The 16,602-nt window shown below is 39.6% G+C and overlaps 1 protein-coding gene across 3 annotated transcripts in view; it reads left to right on the forward strand.

Annotated features, from left to right (window-relative positions):
• LOC124776395 overlaps positions 1 to 16,602 on the forward strand; it is a 201,011-nt gene that overhangs the window by 116,929 nt on the left and 67,480 nt on the right. For 2 of the 3 annotated variants that reach the window (XM_047251368.1, XM_047251371.1), the window contains exons 5-6: positions 626 to 776; positions 8,667 to 8,967. In XM_047251368.1, the coding sequence (XP_047107324.1) occupies positions 626 to 776; positions 8,667 to 8,967 (452 nt within the window). The remainder of the gene's footprint in view (positions 1 to 625; positions 777 to 8,666; positions 8,968 to 16,602) is intronic. The other variant, XM_047251369.1, reaches the window with a different exon arrangement.

Genomic DNA, 16,602 nt, shown 5'->3' on the forward strand with positions numbered 1-16,602 from the left:
TTTGGTCAATAGACAAGCTGTGTTACAATATTAATAATCTATACAATTAAGAGAATTCTGGCATCAAAATTTAATAAAGAAAAATTCAGTTGAGAAAATCATATGAGACAGAATTGCTGGTCAGTTTTTATCTTCAGGAGGTTAAATGTGTAGTACTATCAATAGATTTACAAAAGTAAAAATAGTATTCTCATCCTTGGGTCTGAATGACTAGCCCATCCTTTTTAACCTTCCACACCAAACCCCCTTCTCCTCACTGATGAAGAAACTATTAGTCCTGGATGCTAGGAAATGTGTCACTTTTTATGGCCACTATCTGTTTACTCGCAATTTCACCTGCATATGGGTGTGCTACATATATTGCACATCCCCCCCCCCCCCCTCTGTCCATTTTCTCCTGCTCCCCTCTCTCTCTCTGTCCATTTCCTCTTCCCCTTTCTGTCCATCTTTTCCTCCCACCCCCCTTTCTCAATCCATGTACTCTTCTCCTCTGTGTTATGTATCTACACCACAAATTCTTTAGCTTTTGTTACTTTCCTTCTATTTTGGTACTCTAATGTAGAATTTTGTGCCACAATATCACGAGACAGTTGTGCCTCTCTACTAATATTAATGTGTGATTCAGACCCAGCAAAATAGTTGCGTGCCGGATGGCCCAGCATGCGAAGTGGATCCAGCACCACTGCCATTCCGCTGCCTGGAACCTGGCATCTTCCCAGATCCTGAGGACTGCATACACTACCACCTGTGTGGCACTGATCTTGGACACATCTCTGGTAAGTATCTGTGCAAAAGCCACCACACAACTTATGCTGTGTGGTGTTGTGTTCTGATACCTTGTATACCATATTTTCAGTCTGTTTTGAATGCACAGTGTGCTAAACAATTGTCTATGTAGCTTTGATGATGACCTGAATTCCCTAATGAATGGATTTAGTGTCTATTTGCAAGTGATTATTTCAGATCTTAATGTTGTGCCCTTTTGTCATAGATGTTTGTGAGATGCACTTAAAACATTTTGACAGAGCTCCTCTCCATTCTTCACTATAGACGTAATGTCTCAATTGCCCACCTGCTGTAAGTATAACATATATACTCAAATAATCTGTGCACCTTAATTCTGAGGGAGGGAATTTATTTTTTGACATATAATGTCAATTGGTTTGAAGAAATGCATCATAATCTTCTCATGCTGTTGTACAGGTTGATAAATCATTAAAATGCAACCAATTCAGCGGCATGCAGCTATCCAGCCGGTGGGCCTGCCAGTTGGCCCATAACCAGGTGGCTGGCCGGCCAACATTATCCCCACCAGCCAGGACTCTAGGCCTACCTATCATAGGGAAAAAAAAGTGAATTACCATGTTTAAGAATTTAATGTTAATATGTGCAACAAAATATTTTAGTCAACATGTATGCTCCCTTACCTCTCTATTCATCATAGTTTTCATTGTTATCAGTAGCGAGGGAAGAATTGTTGTCTTCACCACCTCCTCATGGAGCGTCATCCACTGGTCCATCCAGTGAATTTGTGAACCCACATTTTTGAAGAATTTTTCCACCAGTGATTGCAGAATGGAGTCCCACACACTTTTCACCGACTCATCAATCTTGGGCAAATCTAGCTGTTTGATTTTTCCACTCAATGTGAACTTGTGGTTTTCATCAGCCATCCATTGTGTATATCGCTGTTTAAGTGCAGCTTTGAGTGAACAATTTATACATACATCTAGTGGTTGTAGGGTGGATTTTAGGCCTCCAGGGATAATAATCAAGTCAGTTTTCCCTTTTTGTAATTTGTCTTGCACTTCCTTAGTTGTATGTCCATGGAAGCTGTCCAGGACCAACATGTTACATAAATTCAGTAATTCACCAGTACGATGTTGCCAAACATGCGTCACCTGGTCAATCACACAGTCATTGTCCATCCATCTGTTTGGTTCACTCTCACTAATACACCTTTCACTGATATTTTTGGTATAGTTTTCCTTTTAAAAATCACGTAAGGTGGTAGCTTTCAGCCATCGCCAGTTATGCACAATATCACTGTACACCTTTGCTTCTGACTGCTGCCAGTTCATATCATGATGCTTGATTCTCCTTTCCTGTTCACGGTGTTGTTGAGAGCACTACCAATTTGCAATAACATATATGACTGTTTTCGTTGCACATTTATCACGTAACAATGAAAATGCACTATTTTTTCCTCATAATCGCATGGAAACCGATGAGTGATGGTAGTTTTCCTTTGGATTCCTAACCCATTTCGGTTGAAAAATCTTGATAATCAGCCCTGGCTAGCTTTGTAATTGGTAACACCTAGTTCTTTAAGTTGGCACATTTCACTTGTCACCAAGCATCCATATTGTTGCTTCTCATCTAATAATCGCAGAGCCTTTTTCTGAGGTCCAGATGCTTCACTTTTTGGCTGAAAAATGCCCAGCAATTACTGTTAGTTTCTTGAGGCCGCATTTTGTTTTTTGTCACCAGTTGCAAATACAGCCCTCACTCATGTTATACCTTCTTTCCACTGAACAGTTTCCAATATTCTCGGCTTCTGCAATAATTTTCAGTTTTTCTTTAGCAGTGTACAAGCAAAAATGAGAACTTGTAGCCTTAATTAACAAGTTCGAAGATGTTGTTAACACTTCACTTCTAATGTGCTACTGTGCTACTGACATGACACAGACCATGGCCACAACAATGCAATAGTATAATGGGATCTATTGTTGGAGGCAGAGCAGTACCAAACTTAATTTGAATAATCCACGCACCACAGTTTTTCATACTTAAATTCGGGAAAAAACATGCGGATTATTTGAGTATATACAGTAACTATTAAACCTATGACACCATTCCTCTCCTAAAGTGTTTGTAAAATGGCAAAGGGGGGTGGGGGGTGGTAATGTACTGTGAACATTACGACTCATCTGAGCTTACACAATAACATTCATGCTAGGAAAAAGAGGTGAAAAGACTCGGATGTCCATGCATCTGCCTAAATATTTGTGATCCCACAGACAAATGTGTCTTAATATTTTTTGCAGATAATTTGAGCTTACAAACAAAGCCAAATCAAAATTGTTTTGCTGCAAAGCAAGTGCACACTAAAGTTGATCAGAAACACTCACTGCCGTCGGAACCATTTCACAAACAAACACTAGGTTAATTCACTCTCTAATATATCCCTTACCCTAGCTACACCAGTTCAACAAGCCATGTGGGAAAGATTCTCAGGAGTACAGTAGCTAGGAGATGGGAACAAACAAATGGAAGGTGTGAGATTGGTTATGAATCATGCATAGATAACTCAGTTGGTGAGACCATTATTCTTGATAAGCAACAGTAAGCCTCAAATAATTGTCCAGCACACAGCTTTATATGTCAGGAAATCTTATGCAGTTGTCTGCTTTGTGCAAATGACTTGAGGGGATTGCAAGCCCTTTGGTTTTCACGTAGCAGTTATGAGCAGCACTAATGTAAAATTGACATACTCAAGCTTTGTGCTAACTGTTGTTTAATATTCTTGTGTTATTTGTGCATTAGTGATGGTTTCTTAATTTAGGGGTACCAGTATAGCGTGTTCTTAATTTATCAGTATACAGTGAGATCAATTCTTCCTCCTTCTGTTCCGCCCAACCATCTCATGTCCATTTCTCCTTTTCCACCAATTTTTTCCATCTTTTCACTATCTCTCTCTATTTTTTCTTCTGACAGCTTCATGCCTATTCTCTTATTGCTTTTGGCTTGGAATCTGATATGTACTGCACTGCTGGAGGTGCAATAAGAACATGCCTCAGGCAAACAGTGCAGAACAAGTTTATTAGTAATTACAAGAACTCATTTCTCCCCCTTGGAGTAAGTTTTCCTCCTTGGAGTAAGTTTTTATGTTGACAGTATGTGGCTATGTCAGAGCTGCTCTTGAATGACACAGTAACTGTTTGTTGAGCTCATGGTCCCAAGAAATAACAAAGTTAATTTCTGGATTCACTTTAGAATGAAAAATTAATAACACAAAGCACTACAAGGGCCAAGACCAAAGACCACACATGTCCCCATTTCAGAGCCCATGTCTTCACGAAGCCTAGTGACAGCACTGGCAGCTCTACACAGTGGAAATTACTGACTGGGAAATGATGTTGAAAATCCTGATGTTTCCTTAGTGACACTCTTATTGATGAACCACTACTGTGATAGGCACCCGGACCATAGAGCTCATTGTTAGGAATGAACTGGCCTGGCACAGCCTGGACACCAGCATAAAGACTGTGAAGGTGCCAGGACACAGCCAGCTCTATTTACAGCCTCATGATCCTGCGTAGCAAGTAGGACTGTGGCGCCAGTCACCTCCTGTGGCTGCTACTAGTCATTTCCTTTCCTGTTCCTCTTGCAAATAGAACAAGGGAAAAATGACTATCTATGTGCCTCCTTATGAGCCCTAATTTCTTGTATCTTATCTTCATGGTCCTTACACACAATATATGTTGGAGGTAGTATACGTTCTACAGCCAGCTTCAAATCCTGGTTCTCTAAATTTGCTCAATAGTGTTCCTCAAAACAAACATCACCTTCCCTCCAGGATTCCCAATTGAATTCCTGAAACATCTCAGCAACACTTGTGTGTTGTTCAAACCTATCAGTAACAAATCAAGCAGCCCAACTGTGATTTCTACAATGACCATCATGGGGGAGGTGCAGGATGCTTTGTCTGAGGGCTTGTGGAACCTTGACCATTGTCCCCTTAAGCAAGAGGATGCCGTTGAGAGTTGATTGTTCATTTTGATGATACTGGATGACCGAGTCACCTAATGATCAGCATGCTATGACTGCCAAATACAAGTGAAAGTTTGCCACCTCTTTTTCTGATTCTGTATCCATGTGGAAACAGAGCTCTGGCATGGAGTTGATCTCCAGGTCCTGTCCAAGGGGTAGTGTTGAGAGGATATCAGCATTGGTGTGCTGCACTGTGGGCCTATACTGTATCTCATAGGTGTACCCTGACAGGAACTATGCCCATCGCTGGAGACAACATGCCATTCTGATTGGAATTTTGGAGCTGGTCTTGAACAATGGCAAAAGAGATTAATGGTTGGTTAATGGAGCAAAATTTCTGCCATTCATGTAATCATGGAACTTCTTCAGGGCGAAGGTAATATCCAGTGCTTCCTACATTATTTGGCTATAATTATGTAGTACTTTGTTAGTATCATGGAGGTGAATGCAATAGGGCATTCTATCCTATGAACTTCATGGGAAAGGACTGCTCCGAGGCCATTGTCTGATGCAACTGCTTGGAAGGGTCATAGGTCCTGAGGTATGTTGGATGAAGAAATGCTTATTTGAGATCTCTGACAGCCTTGTCGCATGTAGGAATCCTACTTAACATTTTTCTGCAACAGCTGGTGGAGAAGTTCAGCAATGGCCATTGCATGAAGAATGAATTTTCTACAGTAGTTAAGCTGTTCAAACATGGATTTTAATTGTTTACTGTTGTTGGGAGCCAGGAGTTCCTCAATCATCAGGATGTAGTGCAGTGTGCGCCATATCCCTGATGTGCTGAACATGTGTCCCAAGTATTCTACTTGTAGTAAGAAACAACTACATTTGTCCTTGTTACACTCAAGATTGGCACAGTGGAGTGTGTCACATAAGGAGTTGAGGTCGGTGGCTAAATCTTAAGCATTTTTACCAGTAACAGTAATGTCACCTAAGTAGTTGGTCATCTCTGGCACCTTTCATGTAAGATGTTCTAAGTAGTGTTGAAAGATAACAGGTGCATTGGCAATGCCAAGGGAAGCTGATTATATGTACCAGAAAATCCCAAATTGAGTGCTGTTGATCAAGATGTTTTTTGACACATCATCCAGTGAGAGTTGGAGGTATGCATCACACAAAGCAATTTTTGTCATGATCTTGCCACTGGTATGGCACAACATAATGTCTCCTGCCTTAGGTATAGGGTAGGACCAATGGTGAACTGGGCATTAACTGTGGTTTCGAAGTTCCCACAAATCCTTAACAAACAATTTCAGTTTTTCCACATTGACAATGGGAGTGGCCGATGAATGCTGGGGATTGGGGTCAAGATATCCTAATCCTTCAGGCACTGGAGTTCACTCTGAAGCTTACTACTGAGCACAAAAGGAACTGTGTGCCCTTTAAAGAAGCAGGGCATAGATGAGGGGAGGAATGCAGCATGTGTCTCAAATCCTGTGGCTCTGATAGAGGGATGTGAAAAAACTGATTCATATTCAGAGCAAAGATCTTGTAGGTATTATCTGGCCATGAACAGTTGGATACTGTTAGTAGAATCATAGACTTCCAACCTCAGGGCACAGAAAGGGTCTAACTCCAGAATGCTCATATCCCATCACGTCAAACATGAGAATGCTCACTAAACTGACCTGTGACCTTGAGGTGTCATTGTTGTAGCTCTATAGTAGTTTGGAGAACACCTGGAGCAGACGGGAGCCCATGTGGTGATATGTTTTCCAGTCAACAGTGGTCATTGATGAGCATGTATCAATTTGGAAAACCACTGGAACAGTATTGACAACCACAATCAGCATTAAGAGTCTAGGGAGAGCAGCCTGGACACCCAGAACATATGGAGGAAAAATACCAGGCACCTATTCTGTTCCTGAATTATGGGGGGGGGGGGTGAGGGGGGGATAGGTGAGCACAGTCCACGTTCATTTCATGTGCCTAAAGTGTCTTCACCTATGGTGAGCAACTTGAGCCTGTGTAAAGGCCGAGGTTGAGACTGGATCCAGGGAGTTAGGTGAGTTGCAAACATCTGAGATGGGTCCTGCAACACTGCTGAGGATCTAACAGGTTGTGTAAAGGCTGTAATAATGGGAAGAAATGTATCCAATGAGGGATCCTTAAGCTTAAGGAGATCATTGCAGAGCCCTACATCAGATGAGTGGATGGGAATCATGCCCTGAACTAAGGATGTGGTGTAAGATTGTTTGCACTGGGAGGGTTTGCATACTGAAAATGGCAGCCTCTGGACAGATTCTATAATGCTGCTATTGATACTCTCTATGACTGTCCACTGAGCTTATGGCTGCTGAAAAATTTGTTACAGACAGCAGTGATGTGCACTTAGGAGTCAAAATAGTCAAATACACAAAACTTCAACTGTGCATACCAAAGGGCATGAACCTCAGCCCCTAGATTGAGCTACTACAGTAAAAAGTACACTTTGGGGTCTGCATAGATTAAAAAGTATGCACACTTCTGAATGTCACCTATGATACCATGCACCAGAAAAAGTTATTCAAGCTTAGTCACATAGTGCTTTTTACCAGTGAATTGATGCATCACAAGCAGTTGGAGACTTCTGACAGTGTCTTCTCTAGCTGCAGTTCTTGAATCTGTTGCATATTCTGCAGAAGTATCAACACTTGGTTGGTAGTATCTGTTGTAACAGACATGCTGGAACAGAGAATTACTTGTAAGAAAACACTATCTACTTGGGAAGTAGCATACATTTTATAATTGAGTTCAATGACAAAACACTTTGTTGCCAGCTGATATGCACTGTGCCACTGGAGGTGCAGTAAGAACACAGTCCAGGTAAACAATGCAGAACAAGTTTATTAGTAAACACATGAACTCAAATCTCCTCCTTTGAATAAGCTTTTACATTGACAGTATGTGGTTAAGTCAGAGTTGCACTTACTGTTTGTTGGGCTTGTGACTCCAAGAAATATCAAAGTCAATTTCTGGATTCATTTTAGATAGAGAATTAATAGTATGACTCTCTACTGCAGCCAATACTGTAATCCACACATGTGCCCAGTATAGAGGCCACGTCTCAGCGAAGCCTGAGATAGCACTGGATGCTCTGTGTGATGGAGATTGCTGGCTGGAATATAGAATTGAAGATGCTGATGGGTCCTCAGTGAGACTCTGATTGCTAAACCACTACTATGATCACCCCCCTGGCCCAGAGAGATTGTTAGGATTGAACTGGCCAGGCACAGCCTTGAAGGTGCCAGAGTACAGCTGGGTTTGGCTCAAATGGCTCGGAGCACTATGGGCCTTAACATCACTGAGTCTAATTGCAGCTGTGTGATCCTGCAGAGGCAAGTAGGACCATGTGGTCAGCAACTTCTGATGGTCACACTGCTGCCCATGGGCCCAACGGGTATGCAAACCCATCTGACTGTTGTCTGCTGGACTGCCCTCTGCAGATTTGCTCTGCTTGATTCTGGTATATGACTGGTTACTATGTGAGACGATGAACAGTTCTGGCATGGCAGAATCCTTATAAATTTAACACTTTCCTTCTGAAAATATTCGTTTCTGCTGATTCTCCTGCTTTTGTATTATACATTTCTAAATCTTTTTTAACTTCTCAAATCAAACTCACTGTAGGTTCCTTTCCCCCAAGACACTTGAACATTTGCTTTGTCAGCCTGTCATCATTCATTTTCTATAAATGTCCAAAACATATCCATCTCCTTTTTCTTGTTGTTTCTGGCACTCTACTATTTTTATTGATTTATTTTTTATGTTTTCTTTATTTAGCTTTCAGCATCTTGATTATTCAACTGCTTACAGTATTACATTGAACATGTAACCAGTGTTTTTACCAAACTAGAAACAATTATTTGCAAGTGAACACTATTTTATGATCACACATGCTGTCTCCACAGACAAATGTGATGAGCGCTATGACCCGGAGAGCAAGAGCTGCATGGACAGTCCTGCGACTAAAGAACCAACCACTCCTACCTCTTGCGGAGCAGCTGTGGACTGCAGCAGCAAACTGGGCGCTGTGCACGCACTGGCCCATGCACCTGCCTACTATGCAGTCTGCTTGCCTTCATTAGCACCTGCCAAGGATGGCACAAAGCCTGAGATAACCAATCACATATCAGTTCTGAGCTGCCCAGAGGGACAGCTCTTCGATGATAAACTCAAGAAGTGCAGACCCAGGTATATGTGGTCATTGAGGTATCTTACACATTTGGCTGCAACCTATCACATATGAAGTCTGTTCAAAAAATTCCAGAACTTTGTCCATAAAGTTTTTCTATGCTTACCTTTTACTTACTGTACATGATCTTCTTTGAAATAATCTCCTCCACAAATGATACACGAGTTTCAACACCTTACCACTTGCAGAAGCAGTCTTGGTACACCTCTTGCTGGTTCGCAGGCAAAGTGCCGTCTGTGAATTTTCTTTTATCTCTCTACCATTGCAAATCTTCATCCTTTCAATGGGGTTTTCAACTTCGTAAATAAAGAAAAGTTGGCAGGGGCCAGGTCTGGAGAGTACGGAGCACGGGGCAACACAGTGATTTTGTTTTTTGTGTAATAGTCACATACCAACAGGGATGAATGTGCGGGAGCCAAAAATTGTCTCACCCCATTTCAGACCATTTCCTCCTCACATTTTCTCACAGGCATCACAATATGCCCTGGTAGTGCCATTGATTAACAATTTGTCCCTGTAGCACGAATTCGTGATGAACTAATCCTTCTAAGTCAAAGAAAACTATCAGCTTGGTTTTGGCATTTGACCTGGCCTGGCAAGCTTTGTTTGGTCTTGGAGAACATTCCCTGATCCATTGTGATGATTGAACCTTCATCTTAACATCATAACTGTAGCCCCATGTCTCATCACTACATCTACATCTGCATCTATACTCTGCAAACCACAGTGAGGTGCATGGCAGAGGGTACGTCCCATTGTACCAGTTATTAGGGTTTCTTCCTGTTCCATTCCTGTATGGAGCACAGGAAGTTCTGATTCTCTAAGGAACACCTTGTTCTCGAGGCGAAGGTCTTTCTGGTCGTGACCCATAAACGGTGAGATGAACTCGGTGACAACACAATGCAATCCGAGATGCTGTGTCAGGATTTCCTGACGTGATTCAGCTGAAATGTTACATTCTTCTGCAATCTCTCAGAAAGTCAGTCTTCGATTGGTGCACACAATTTCATTGATGTTCCTGACGTGAGTGGTGTTGGTAAACGTGAAAGGGTGTCCTGAATGAGGGTCATCTTTAACTTCCATCTGGCCATTTTTAAAACACATGAACCATTTGTAACACACAGTATGGCTTAAGCACTCATCACCATAGGCCTCCTGCTCATTTGGTGTGTCTCAGTGCAGGTTTTTTTGAATGTCACGCAAAATTTAATGTAGATATGCTGCTCCTCTAACTCTGCCATCTCGAAATTCTACTCAAACACAGCGCTGAACAATAACTAGGAGACATGTAATGATGAAGCTTCCAGCACTTGCACATTAAACACGGGAGTGTGCTGCTATACCAACTGCATTTTGCTCCAACACACCATTGGCGCAAAATTATGAACGTTCTGGAATTTTTTGATCAGACCTTGTAATTTAATGTTCTAAATGTTTTTATGTGTTAAATTCAATCTATGCTATGTGTTTCAGATTTTTCCTCATGATGTGATACCATACTAAATTTATATCATTCTAGAGCATTTTTTAAATACTGAAACTCTTCTTAATCCAACAATGGAAAATCCAGGATGGAATGTAACAATGTAAGGCAGTCGTGTGTATGAGTTGCATTTGTGTGTGTGTGTGTGTGTGTGTGTGTGTGTGTGTGTGTGTGTGTGTGTGTGTGTGTGTGTGTGTGTATTGTTGATAAAGGCCATTAACTGAAAGCTTTAAGTGTGAAAGTCTTTTTGTTGCGCCTATCTGCGACTCAGCATCTCTGCAATATTGAAACTGCTCTTAATGTATTTTAAACAATGGAAACTCCAGGTAGGAATATCAACAATGTATGAAAAGATAAGTTGCTACTTACTGCAAAGAAGACACATTAAGTTGCAGACAGGCACCATTAAAAGACATTTACTCAAAGCTTTTAGCCACTGCCTTTATCGGTAAAGCAGAAACACATGCCATTCATGGACACAAGCAAGTACACCTCATGCACACCTGGCTGCCAGCTCCGGCAGCTCAGACCAAAATGCCTGCTGCCGGAGTTGGTGGTCATGTGTGCATGAGGTGCGCTTGCTTGTGTGTGTTTCTCCTTTTCTGATAAAGGCTGCAGCTGAAAGCTTTGTGTAAGTGTCTTTTAATAGTGCCTGTCTGCAACTTAAAATGTCTTTTTTGATGGGAAGTAGCAACCTGTCTTTTCCTACATTGTTGCTATTTTTAACTTATTTTAAATATTTTCTCAAGGTATATCTAAAAGCATGGGTCAATGATAAAAAAATACTAATAAAATATCTATAGTCATCTTAAAAATTATTGCAGCTGGCCACACGTCACCAAAGCACTGATGTCACATTTATGCCGAAATCTATGCATTGCAGCCTTGTTGACTAGTTGGTTAATTGATGATTCATCCACAGATCATTTTACTGTCCCTTTAGACATATCAGCTTAATACAAAAACAATACATTATTAAAAGTTAACAACATAACATAATTAAGAGTTAACAAGGTGGTACACGCAGGTATATTACTTAATTTTGCCTAATCTGCACTTGAAATTCTCTCTTCTTGTGTTAATCTGCAGATAATATGCCTAGCACACTTTGTATACTTTCACTCATTGCTGTCCTATGGCATAATCTTATGGTACAGTTAAGGTAAGAAAATTATTTATTCTACAGAAATGTGCATTAAGAATATCAAGTAAAATAGTTAACTGAACGGCTTGCAGGAGCTTCTTCAGACACCTTGGAGCTCTTACATCTTACATGCCAATACGTTTACTCCCTAAAGGTATTAGTGGTTAACAATAAGGAATCATTTTAGGATTAACTGTAAAATTTACATGATACAAGGAACAAAATAATTTCTAAATGTAAACATGTAACTCAGGTGTGGTTTGTATGTTTGTCTGTGTGCTTGAGGCCCATCGGTCTTTGCTCTGCTGTTGTAGAAATCAGACAACTTGTTCTAGAAGCTATTCAAACTTTTGCAATGTACATGGTAGTCAAAAAAGTGGATATGATTGACGTTTGCAGTGAGTTGTACCCAACTGTTAGTGCAGCAGTGAGACTGTTTTCTGAAAGATTACCTGATTGTGCCTAGTGGTGTAGCTATGTAACCAAGGGCCCCAGGGCAAAAATGAAGTTGGAGCCCTATTTAAACTAAACTAAATACTTTAAAGATGCAAAACTATTTCATCATCAGCTTCTTGCTACTCACTTCTTGGCACAATAAGGCAAACCAACTTACTATAAGTAAATTATTATGAGTAACGCACCATATAATATTTAATCATACTTCATAATAGTATTATAAATGTGAAAGTTTGTTTGTTTGTTATGTTTTCATGCAGAAACTGTTGGCTGAATTTGGATGAAATTTTGCACATGGATAGAGTGCAACCTGGGTAGGACATAGGATACTTTCATACCAACAAAAGAATCCAATGAGATAATTTTCAATGTTGGTCCATACCAACCGAACAGAGTTGCAGGCAGAAGCTAGTAAAAAATAAACAATGAAGAAGAATTAGACAGCCATGAAAACATGGCCCCTTACTGCGAAGCACTCTGGAAACAACAAAGTCAGGACTTGCGCATCTGTGAAGGCACAGAGGTGCAGGGAGGTGGGCTGTCATCAGAGCCAGCAACTCATTCTTGCTAAACTATTGTGCTGTGAGCTCAGTGTACTGTACCAACCAACCTCATTTTGTTTAGAGCTATGATTTCCAATTGGTAATTGTCAGTAAGAGTATTTTACAGTTTTTTTCTGTCTTTACTTCTTGTAAAATCAACAGTAATTACTGCTAAATCTAGACTTGATGCAGTCCTGTTTTCAATTGCTTTGAGTGCCAAATGTTGGAGTTGAGCTTGACACATACTATTCCTTAAATAAGTTTTTATTATTTTTAATTTGCTGAATGATCTTTTGGCTGTTGCAGAAGTGGCATGTATTGTATAAAATTATAAAATTGTCGTAAACTCTTCCATAATATTGCATTCTAGCATTGCATTTTTAATTATAATATCCTTACATAATTGGTGAACAGTCCATGTCATAGTCAATTTAGATAGAACAAGGTGATAAATATTAATAATAGGCAAAGGTCCCGAGTTCGAGTCTCGGTCGGGCACACAGTTTTAATCTGCCAGGAAGTTTCATTAATAAACTAAAGAGAAAAATTAGGGTCTATTATATCATAATATTTGCCTTAGAATTGAATATTTTTGTAACAAAGTTACTTCATCTACAATGAGCAAAAGTAATGGTGTTAGGAAATTAAATATTTGACATGTGTTTAACTGAGCTGTTATTGAGTGTAGTACATTTCTGAAAATGGTAACTTTAAATATTTCTTCCCTGTTTTGAAATCCGTGGTCAAAAGCTAGTTCATCAAAATGTTTTTTTTTTAACTTTCTTTCACTGTTTTCTGTGAAAATTGTAATCTGTCAGGTTTTTTTTTTTTTTTTTTTTTTTTTGACAGTTCCACTGGCTTTGCACTTGAATGATTCGAAATCATAGCTATAAAATATCAGTTTTATTGTAACATCTGTTAAAGCACTATTTGCCACGTCCAAATTGATATCATGTTTTTTTGTGGAATTTTGGATGCATAATTGATGTCTTTCAATATTTGGTGCATGAATTCACAAAGGGATATGGACTCGGAATTTAGCACTTTTTTTTAAATTCCTTCTGCTTTGCTACTCTCATCTTTATTGGAACTCTTCAGTACTATTTCTGACAGTGTCTTGATTATATTTAAAAAAATGAAGTTTTATTGCAAATTTCTTATTAACTCCCCTAGACCGCTACTTAGCTGTTATAATGAATTCTACTCTGTAAATGATGAAAGTCTATGTGAATGCAGCTTGCCGCTAACTTGGTGTAATGTTTTGTCTGTACAGAAGTGTATCTGTCACCTTTATCGCTCTTACACCCTCACGCATAAATCGGTACAATAAAGTTAGGGCTTCGTGTTTTCTTATTAGGCTGATCCGTGAAAAGACAGACAAACAATTATGCTAATGGAGGATTCTGAGTAATTTCTCGAATTTCATTCGCTCTCTCTCTCTCTCTCTCTCTCTCTCCTTTATCTATGTACAGTTTAACTATATTATTTACGTGAAATCAGCCTAGTAGAATCTCTGGTGGAGCCCTTCGTCTTAATGTTCAGCGGCTGGCTTGCTGGAAAAGATCTTTACATTTGTTATTATTATTAAGCGCTGCATTCAGTTGGGAAAATCGATCGTTTGAACAATTCGTTCAGTTTACGACAGATCTAAAATTTCAGATGTGGACGAAGCCTTTTTGGACGATTTATAAAAAAACTCAGAGATTGCAGGCTCTCTTCGTCACAGCTGAAACTTCCCAATTAATTACAGGGCCCAGACAATCATCAATGATTCAGATAGAGAACTCATTCATCATTCACTCTAGAATAAAATGGTCACAAACCTTATTTCTGAGGAAAATTGTATATTGAATCCATTTTCGTACATGTTCCGTTTTCTGTTGGTTCCAAGTCTCATGTAATTTTCTTTTACAGGTTTTTTTTTTCTTTACCTATCACGCTAGCGGCACAAACGTTCCTCACTCGCTTTAGCGCGAAGAAGAGTAAATCAATTTCCTTTTGCAATCCGACAATCTTCTAACCGATACTTCCGAAGCTGTTCCTCTCTCTCTCTATAATAACCATGGAGCATACATTTCTCTACCTCTGTTGTTCCAAAGAATAAATGTACTAGAAAAATACCTTGGCGTCGACGAGCTGTTGGCGCATATATTACTAGAAAATCTGATCAGATACTTTTCAAACGTAAATACATGTGGATGATTTGGTTGACCATTATTAATTATTGCGTGTTAGAGGGTAATTTTCCGTGGGGAGATTACAATGCCCCTCGCAGCGAGCGAAGTTTGTGAGCTCAATTTTGATTCACCGAACACACTTCGCAAGCTATCTATTAGCGTGGATAACCCGGAAGTGATGATTGTCAGTCCTCCGACTGAAAAAGAATATTATATTTGAGACAGACGAAGAAAAGAAATCTTGAAGACAGAAGAAATGAAGAGACAGGTAACGCGGCTGTATTGCTTTTACGTGCATCTAGGTGTTATGTTTGCTGTGCACAACCAAGGAAGATGATCTTTTATGAACTGATGTCAGGGTCTACCCATTCGGGAACTTTCTTAAGCAGGGAAACCTTGGAAAACCTCTTAAGCCTAGACCCCCAGCCTACGGTACATAGTAGATAGGAAATCCTATAGAAGAAAAAAAAAATATAATTTTGAAATAGATCTCTAAAGGAAAGACAGGGATCAATTTGTATCACGATTTGGAGAAGAGTGGTTTGTGCCTCTAGCAAAAAAAAACGTTTTACAATAAATAACGTGAATTCTCGTTTTACAATCTTGCTCCTAGTACAATATCTTGCGGTGCTAAACTCCCCTGGGTCTTGCATGTCCCCGGCGTCCACATTTGTAGTCGGTCTTCTACGCGGCCCCCTCTGTAGTTGATCTTCTACGCGGCCCACAATGGGAAGAGTAGAAGGAACAGGGATACTCGAATTCACATGCAACATTCATTCCAAAAGAATTAGCAATGACCAAAAGGAAAACTCTTCCTGTAAGAGAACTGATTAGGTTACACCGTCCAAGATTCTCCTTTTTGAAAGCAAAATCCTTATGGCTTCATGGATCCTTTTTGTTACGACGTACTTCAAGGAATTCAACCATTAACTAATGATGTTGCCAAAAGCATCATCCGATTTACTCCCTTTTGAATACTCCTTTTGACTTTGCCTCCCCACTTGTGCTTATAAGTCCAAAAGTTCTAACACATTTTCTATCACTGATTTGTTCTTCGTAATTTAAAGGATTCATGTAACTTACTATAGATTTTGGATTCAAATCATCGAATAATGGAAAGTGTAGTTCATTTTATACCAAGACATCATCCATATTTCCTTGATAAGTCATATAATTTAGCTATAGGTACTCAAAACTTTTTATTCTAAATACATATATTTCTTCGCTTGAGTGCTGAAATGCAAAGGTTATTAGCATTGAGGAATGCGGATTCGCTTCTTTCAATTACTCTCTGATTCATACGGTGTTCATCCATGCTCATATATGGAAATGGATTTTTCACACAAAATTCCCAAACGAACACGAACCATTAAATTACTACTGAATCTATGAATATTACTTTCTTTAATCATTCATTAATAAATTAAAAACTCTTAACTTCTAATTATAACACCTATTCCTTTTAGAGTTCAACATGAATCAGTTTATCCTCGCGTTTGGTGCGAGTCTCTTACAAAGCATATCTGTATCGTCTATATCGATTTTAATTCTCGCGCCGACGTCAACTGTTTTGCGCGGGAAATTATCTTTGCAGCGTTAACCGTCACTCACGATTCACTACCACAACACATCCCTTCACACGTTTACACATGTAAGCATTCACATGATATTATATATGAATATTCACTCGGAACCTCTTTTGATTATTCTGCGTCATTTGCGGGAAACATTTCATTCTTCTTGAAGGTCAGTTAGATCCTTAATCATTCTTGATGACATTAGCAATGCTAAAGTTCTATGTTCACCCAAACCACAGGTGAAGCCTATTTCCACTATCTTCTTTACAACAC

The sequence above is a fragment of the Schistocerca piceifrons genome, chromosome 2, assembly GCF_021461385.2.
Source record: "Schistocerca piceifrons isolate TAMUIC-IGC-003096 chromosome 2, iqSchPice1.1, whole genome shotgun sequence".
In the NCBI taxonomy this organism is placed as follows: Eukaryota; Metazoa; Arthropoda; class Insecta; order Orthoptera; family Acrididae; genus Schistocerca; species Schistocerca piceifrons.